Here is a 9,109-nt window from a genome sequence, read left to right on the forward strand (position 1 = left end):
GGGCGTCCTTGGAAGCAAGCATGACATTTAAATAAAGAAAAATCAGTCAATCAATGATATACTATCAAAATAATGATCTGTATACATTGAAACTATTGGATACTACGTAAAGCATCTGTCTAAATAACCTGCTCTCTTAAATGTTAACATTTTGGTCAAGAAAAACAAGTCTAAGTAACAGAAAACAGAACATGAGAACAAAATTGACCAAGGTATGTCTGCATAGCTAAGCCAATAGGGTTGAGGTGGAGTTGATTACGGCTTGATTCCACAGTTTGGGAGCCAGGAAACACACGTTATTGGACAGAGGGAGAAGCCTGTTGACTGGGAGCCACCAAATACAATCACAGTCTACAACAGATAGCCAATGGGAGCTGCCCAGTAAAATAGTGGCTCACAAACAATTCCATGGAAAGGACCCCAGAATTGATATGCATTTGGCCGCAGACATCACCTGAAAACACTTTGTACCTCATGGGCTATATGAAATCATCGCTATGGGCCATAGCGATGATTTGATGGGCTTAACAAGTGAGGACAGCCAAAAGTGATTGGCCGGAATGTGATGATGTATATATGATGTATAAGATGATGTATAAGAGTGCCCCTCACTTCCCTCAAGTGTGATTAGTTTTAGCAACAATCAGCTTGTGCTGTCGACGACGGCCATTCTGCCTCCTTGTGATTGGACAAACACACATAATCAGAATCAAATTGTGGATTTGTAAAACTTTGTGAGTAATTTGTGCCACTGAACCAATATGATAAGAGTGCCACTCACTTCACACGGGTGTGATCTTTTTTACTCTATGGTCGCATCACTACGCACTGTACGCTTGTAGATCGGCTATTTTCTTTTTTTTAATACTGTTTTTATTAGGCATTTTTTGTATATGACAACTTCAGAATATCCTTGACAATGATAATGAGTTATTCAGTTATATAAAATGAAAGATAATGACAGGTAATGTAAATTCCACATACAATACATAATAAAAAAGATATATAAATGTGATAAACACGAAAAAACAAAAAACAGTTAAACAATGACAAATGCGAACAGACATAGATCGGCTATTTTCAAGTAGCCGAAGTATGAAATAGGTTTACAGTAACACAGTTTACTGGGTAACGGGTACGGTCGCCCCAATTCCATCTGCATAGTGAGTAACAGGTACGGTCGCCCCAATTCCATCTGCATAGTGAGTAACAGGTACGGTCGCCCCAATTCCATCTCGCCCCAGCTTTTTTCCGCCGACCTCACGCCGACAGCTCGGTGCGGCGGTTCTTGTATTATTTATTTTGTTTTACTGAGAATAAGGTTAGAAATAAGTTTAGGGTTAGGCATAGTTTTAATGGGGTCAAGTTTAGGAATAGGGTTAGGTTTCGGCATAGTTTTACTGAGGTTAAGGTTAGGAATAAGGTTAGATTTAACCGTTTAAGCATAATTTACTTAGATTACTTTAGGAATACCAGGCCTACTGTCATTAGACCGACAACCTTGTTGTGCCACAAGCTGACATCATAGGGCAAGGGCCGGCCGTCTTCCTCAGCCAGCAGCCAGCACAGGTGGGGCTGATTCCAATCAGCCCAGCTGCTCCACAATCACCATCAACAGAGGCTGCCAATATAAGCTGCTGAGAGCCGGCGCCCGACACTTGGACTTGACTACTGTGGTTAGTGTTACCGGCAGTTTAAAATCAGTCCCTAGCGTGCTTTAGCGGTGTGCATATTGTAGATCTGCTATTTTGCTTTTGATAGTTTTTCTTATGGTAGATCTGCCGTTTTTGTTCTAACTTTGTTCCTCTGTTTTGTTCCAGGCTCCCTCCACAAACCCAGTGTCTCCCAGCTCCACCGCTCCTTCCAGGATTCCCCTCGTGCTCCTAACAAACCATCCCTGACCCCCCAGTTTGAAATAAATTTCCTTTTGTTTACTCCTGTCTCAGTGTCTTTGCATTTGGGGTCCCTGGCACATTCGGCTACTTATTTAACACTTTGAGCGCAACAAATCTAACCCAAACCACCCTTGTCTCTCAGCGAAGAATGTGTGTGTGTGTGTGTGTGTGTGTGTGTGTGTGTGTGTGTGTGTGTGTGTGTGTGTGTGTGTGTGTGTGTGTGTGTGTGTGTGTGTGTGTGTGTGTGTGTGTGTGTGTGTGTGTGTGTGTGTGTGTGTGTGTGGACTCTGCACAGGGGTTATGGTCACAGCATCCAAGCATGACTGTTTCATTTTCATTTTAATCATCCTGTCTTAGCACACACACACACGCGTGCACACTCATGCGAAAACACACACACAGTCACGCACACACACACGTGCACACACATGCACATACACCCATACCGATGCTTCCAGTTCCACGTACATATTATACGAATTACGCACCCACACACACACACACACACACAGACACGGCTGACCTCATCGGCAATCAACCACATCACACAAAACCACTCTACAGAGGAGAGAACTCCCCAGGAGGGAGAGTGGAATAACACACACACACACACACACACACACACACACACACACTGCGGGCCAGCAGTATAGCCTCAGGTTGTGTGACAGGTTGAAGTTTCCCAGTGGAGCTCACAGCTCTGGTGTTAAAACACTAGTTAACCCTCTCACAGCCTCACCATCCTGCTTTTATTAACTCTTGTTACAGCATATGTGTGTGTGTGTGTGTGTGTGTGTGTGTGTGTGTGTGTGTGTGTGTGTGTGTGTGTGTGTGTGTGTGTGTGTGTGCGTGCATGCGTGCGTGCGTCTACTCACAGTTCCAGGTCTCGGGTAGGGAATGCGGCCCTTGTATTCCACCCAGCGGTAGTCGGGGCCCTCCTTGTGGGCGAAGGGCCCGTTGAACGCAGCGCGGATGGACGCCATGGAGTACACACACACTGCTGAGCCACGGAACACAGAACTACACGACACACACACACACACACACACACACACACACACACACACACACACACACACACACACACACACACACACACACACACACACACACACACACACACACACACACACACACACACACACACACACACACAGAGAGGGGGGGGGGGTGAGATCCTAAATGAAACCATCAGCAAAATATTAAATCAAATAAAAAATGTGTATGGTACAATGGTACACTGCCTACTCTCTGCTGCTTTATTACATAGCTGTGGATAAACAATACCTTCTTATATCTGTCCTTAGAGAGAGGCATTCCAGTTCAATAGCATAAATAGCATTTTTCTTTCCTTAACTCTTATATTTTACTGACTTTTTTGGAGAAGGGGAGAGACAGGCAGCAAAAGTCGCCATGAACGGGACTTGAACAGGTCAGGCCAGAGACTATATGTGACCACTAGGCCAGCAGCCCGGACCACTAGGCCAGCAGGACCACTAGGCCAGCAGGACCACTAGGCCAGCAGGACCACTAGGCCAGCAGGCGCCGCTCTCTGTAGTAGTTCTGTTTTGAAGGAACGATGCCAATGAATTTAGAGAGAATGAGGGGAAACTAGAAAAAGTGCCCTTCTGGGCACAGGTCTCCACCAGGATTTCTTCCTCAGCCTAGTGGGAATATGCGTGCACAGTTTCATCGCAATCGGACGCTGTGTTGAGGAGTTGTGGCGATTTGTACAAAGCGGGCTACTCCTGAAAACTGTAGGAGCCAATCGTGGCCAATCAGGATGGAATATGAGAAATCAAACAAACCTGCCTTGATCACATGACTATGGAGATCATGTGTACCGATTTGCGTGAAATTTGGATAAAATCTGAAGGAGTAATAATAGAAAATGTGTTTTACATATGTCGGCCTCCTGGTGGCGCTATAAAGAGCAGATGTGAAAAATTCCAGGCAAAGGTTTTTCCTTGGCCTCTAGGGAGTTGGCATACAAAGTTATCCACAGATCCGTGCAGTTAGAGGTAAAAACACTTTTCGGCCAGTTATAGCGCCACCTTGAGGCTGAGTTGAAATTGTTCATGTGGCATTTCGTCCTCGGCCTAGTGGGAATGTGCGTGCACAATTTCAGGGAAATCACGCGATGTGTTCATGATTTGCAGCATTTTGTTTGAAACTGAGCACTGAGAAATCTGAAAAACCGGTTTCGTTGAATGGCTCTAGAGAGACTGTGTACCAATTTGTGTGATGTTTGGACAAAATCTGTAGGTGTACTGTGCAAAAACTTGTTTTGCACAAAGCGGCCTCCTGGTGGCGCTATAACAGGCCGTTCTGGAAAGTTTGGGGCAGAGGTTCATCGTTGGCATCCAGGGAGTGTGTGCGCAAAATTTGGCATCGACCGGGTTAACGGTGGCCGAGATTAGCTGCTCACGGACACACGGACGGACGGACGGACGGACACACGGACACACGGACACACACACGGACGGACGGAGTGCAAAACATACTCTCCCCACATGCCTTCGGCCTGGTGGAGACAAAGAGAGCGAGTGAACGGAAGAGAATGGAAGCCAAAGGCAAAACGTTTAGAGAGAAAGAGAGAGAGAGAGTGGGAATGAGAGGCAGGCAGGGCGAGGAAGAGACAGAAAGAGACAGAGAGAGAGAGAGAGAGAGAGAGAGAGAGAGAGAGAGAGAGAGAGAGAGAGAGGGGCAGGCAGGGCGAGGAAGAGACAGAAATGAGGAAACAGCTGAGAACAGAGTATAGGAAGGGAGGAAGGGAAGGAATTAATGAGACAAGGAGGAAAGGAAAAAAGGATGGCAGGAGGAAGGGAGAGAGAGAGAGAGAGAGAGAGAGAGAGAGCAGGAAAAGATTGTTTTGATAGCTTAGGGTTAAAATAACACAGAGAGCCATACCTCTTCACCTTTGACCCCAGAGTGACACTTGGGTGAGCACTTGGGATGTTTCGCAACAGTGTAAAAAGTGCACGTGTTAACCTGGGTGTGTGAGTGCATGTGCTAACTGGGTGTGTGAGTGCATGTGCCGTCTCACACACCCAGGCAAAAAAAACAAAAAAAAAACAGAAGAGGCTATTGGAGAACAATTTTGATAGGGACGCATGATCTGATGCAGGACAATCTCACTATGACAGAAAGACGGCTTTTAGATGGCGACCATCCCCAGATAAAACGTCAACGTCCCGTTGCGTTCTCATTTTTTATTGACCCTTTACACTGAGAACGCACACTTTATGAAAACGCTATAATGTCGCTAGGTGGCGGTAATGCGCTGCCAAATAGACCGCAAAATCGGGGTTTTGAATGATGCTTCCAGACCACGACAGGGTTGTGGCCGTCGCTCGCTGCCTGCTTTCTACTAACACATTGAGGTGGCAGACAGGCAGACAGGCAGACAGGCAGCACAGAGCATTCAGGGGATGGTTATATATTTTATAATACATTAGGCTACATACTGTAATGCCTATCACAAGGCATTTCATTTACATTATGGTTTTACATTCACCATCGCTGATGAGCGGCGCTTAGGAGGGAGGCTTGTTCATTGTAGGAACTCCATAATAAACATATGCGCTGTGAGCCAACGTGAGCCATGATGTCATAAGTTTTGCGGATTCGCCGTTTTGCCCCAGCAAAGGCTACTTTATTTTGCCGTTTCCCATGAACACCGTTCTTGTGTAAAGACCACCACAGTGACATTGTTCACCTGGGTGTGAGTGTGCATATTTTAACCTGGGTGTGTGAGTGCATGTGTTGGTCTGGGTGTGTGAGTGCATGTGTTGGACAGACAGGGTTTGAGCGTACGTGTTAAACTGGGTGTGTGAGTGCATGTGTTGCCCTGGGTGTGTGAGAGCATGTGTTGCCCTGGGTGTGTGAGTGCATGTGTTGCCCTGGGTGTGTGAGTGCATGTGTTGCCCTGGGTGTGTGAGTGCATGTGTTGCCCTGGGTGTGTGAGTGCATGTGTTGCCCTGGGTGTGTGAGTGCATGTGTTGCCCTGGGTGTGTGAGGGCATGTGTTGCCCTGGGTGTGTGAGTGCATGTGTTGGCCTGGGTGTTTGAGGGCATGTGTTGGACAGACAGGGTGTGAGCGTGCACATCTAACAGTGATTGGTAGAAGGGATTTTAGGTCGTGCTTAGCACATGCGGCCACGCGTTTCCCGAAAGCCTTCGTTTGTTATGTTTAGGAGGGGAGCATCCGTCCAGTGTACCGTTCTGTCTGACAGGGTGTTACCCACTGACTGACTGACTGACTGACTGACTGACTGACTGACGGAAAATGTAATGTTTCTATCTACTTGAATACGATACAGTAATACACTGGCCAGAGTTATTTCTAGTGGACTGGCTGACTGTTGGCTAACTGACAGACTAATTTAGTCACATTCAAAATGCACTAAAAGCGACTGGAATTACTGTAAATTTGTCTACATGTCTGTAAATGATCACGTGCACTGTACTAGTGGACTCACCTGGAGGTGGTGAACACTCCATAGATGGTGGGGTTCTGTGGGTCTTTGTTCTCCAAGACGAAGATGTCCTCTGGGGGAAAACAGGGACAAAAAAGAAGGAAATAATAAATATACAATAATAAAAAATAGTTGGTGACTAGCAGTGAGAGTTTACCGGTCGATTTCATTTGTATAGATACTGTGTATGAAAACATAAAACTGCTTCGCAAGGGAAGCTAGAAGTGTTCATCGTTAAGCACGTGCTTTGGGTTGTCTATTTTCTGCTAATGCTCCCCCCAGAATAGGGCCGGTAGGGCTCATGTGGTTAACTAGTTGGTTGAGGATTGAGGAAATGACAGTGCTTTTTCTGTACCTAGCTCGTCGAACTGGGTGTCCACACCGAACGGCCCAGGGTAGGAGCACACCAGTCTGGCCTTGAGGAACGTTGTCCAACGGTTGATCAGGCTCCTCTTCCCCCCAATGTCATTCTGGAGGGAGGAGGAGGACGACGACGACAGAAGGGAAGCAAGCAAAGGGAAGAGGAATAGAGGGAAGAGGAATAGAGGGAAGAGGAATAGAGGGAAGAGGAGGCAGAGAAAAATGGATTATTATTACGGTATTATCCTATAAGTGTTGTTGTTTTTCTCAGTTTATTTTCCCCCCCACTCATAATATGAGTGGGGGGGAAAATAAACTGAGAAAAACATATTATGACCTACTGTATGCTGCTGCATTGTCTGAAAGGAAGCCAAAGAAACATAAGCTTTATGTACCTGTGCACAAGATGCAACAGTAAATACAACCTTGAACCTTGGAGAGGAGAGGAGGGGAGGGAGGGAGGTACTAGTGTGTAATTAGGAATGTTACTCCTTCAATTAGATTAACCACTTTAACCCCATTTACTTATTTGACTGGGGACCCCCAGGCCAGGGCTCTATATACTTAGTTAGTCCACTCTTTCGTTTCCCCTCTACACCAAACCACTATGCCGAAAATATACAAGCTCACAATGTGTCGCGTTGCAACGCTTGTAGAACTGCTACTGTACTTTTGCCGAATGTTCCTCATAGAAAAGGGACACTTGGGGTTCAAGACAAGTGGTTAAAGGCTCCAAATTCCTACATTCTTCAAATTCTCTGTATGTATTATCTAATGAATCATGACAAAGTACTGGTGAATGTCACAAACGGTGAATGGTCTACATTTAGTGCCACTACTATACAAAGCGCTTCACAAAGTGCGCTACATTCATCCGTTCACACGACGCCGCCATGCAAGACACCACCCACCCTCATTGGGAGGCAGTTAGGGGCTCAGTGTCATGCAAGGCACCACACACCCTCATTGGGAGGCAGTTAGGGGGCTCAGTGTCATGCAAGACACCACCCACCCTCATTGGGAGGCAGTTAGGGGCTCAGTGTCTTGCTCAAAGACACTCCAACAGGAACCGTCCTGTTCCTAGACCTAATCCTAACCTAAGATTTGTTTTATTCAGAAAATGTAACAAAATTCCTGTTGCTACATACAACATCTAAAATGACACCGATGCTTTCCCAGTTTTAAAGGTATAACAATGTACTGTATAGGCTTTTACAGCCTTAACCCATTTAAGCCTGACGTCGAAATTAAAAAAATGTCTGAAAAATCTCATGTTTCTGTATCAGTGGTGCTCAATAGTTCATGTCAAGGACCCCAAAATGATATGTAATTGGCCACTGACCCCCATCTGAAAATATGTTGTTCCAGGAACCCCTCAGAAGCAAAGATTTGAGTTAAAACGTTCCTACAAGACCTACAAGCTCGTAGCTCGTATGAGCTTGTAGATCTGCTGTTTTTCAATAGCTATAACATAGCTATAGTATAACATAATGCTTGAAACACCAAAAGGGGTTCCCGCCCAGAATGGGTTTAATGGGTTCAAGTTGAATTATAAAAATGTATCAGTGGTCACCTTGCAGACTCGAGCCACGCGGCTGTAGACCCTCTTGTCCCACTGGCCGGCCTCCACGGCCCTCTCTTTGAAGAAGAAGTAGACCTTGTCATCGTCGGGGCTGTGGGTGTCAGGAATGGAGAAGGAATCCACAAACTCTGGCTCTGTTTGGGAAAGGGAGACCTAAGGTTAGGTAATGTTAGCCAGCCTGAAGATTCTGTTCTTGTCGGCAAGAGACGACATCTCTTCATGTAGTAAAAGTTAAGGCATTACTGTAGGTCCCTAGGTTTTCTAGGTTGGTTTCTAAGTTTGTTAGTTGTAAAAAAAAAGAAAGAAAATGTTTTTGTTATTACTAACAAAAACATTTCTTTGAGCAGTGGCTCAGGGGTAGAGTGGCCGGCCGGAAGGGAAACCGTGAGGTTCCCAGATCAATCCCAGTTCAATCCCGGGCCCCCCAGTTAGTGTCCTTGAGCAAGACTCTGAACCCATAATTGCTCCCGATGTGCAGGTTGCTGCCTTGCATGGTTTCCTCCGGCCATCGGTGTGTGAATGGGTGAATGTAATGTATAAATTAATAATATAGAATAATCTATGTAAAGCGCTATGGATAAAAGCACTATATAAATGCACCATTTAATGTTTACTTGTATTATTAATGTCTTCTTGGACGTCTGGTTGCTTTACATACAGCCTATTGGCTTATCAATTGATTGAATGACGACACCCAGTTATGTTCCACCTATTTCAGGATTTCAAGGCCATACCCATGTAACTTGAGAAAGCCCGGAGGGGCGAAACGTTGTTGTATTTAGGTTGAAATAAACT

General features: G+C 45.6%; 1 protein-coding gene across 1 annotated transcript in view; it reads right to left on the reverse strand.

Annotated features, from left to right (window-relative positions):
* Positions 1-9,109, reverse strand: part of LOC310863112 (semaphorin-3D) — a 134,450-nt gene that overhangs the window by 19,945 nt on the left and 105,396 nt on the right. The window contains exons 8-11 of the mRNA XM_083771257.1: positions 8,306-8,448; positions 6,728-6,842; positions 6,376-6,445; positions 2,771-2,915 (exon numbers count right to left, since the gene is read on the reverse strand). Coding sequence (XP_083627383.1) covers positions 2,771-2,915; positions 6,376-6,445; positions 6,728-6,842; positions 8,306-8,448 — 473 coding nt within the window. The remainder of the gene's footprint in view (positions 1-2,770; positions 2,916-6,375; positions 6,446-6,727; positions 6,843-8,305; positions 8,449-9,109) is intronic.

The sequence above is a fragment of the Protomyctophum parallelum genome (genome assembly GCF_964188405.1).
Source record: "Protomyctophum parallelum genome assembly, chromosome: 8".
NCBI classification, from domain to species: domain Eukaryota; kingdom Metazoa; phylum Chordata; class Actinopteri; order Myctophiformes; family Myctophidae; genus Protomyctophum; species Protomyctophum parallelum.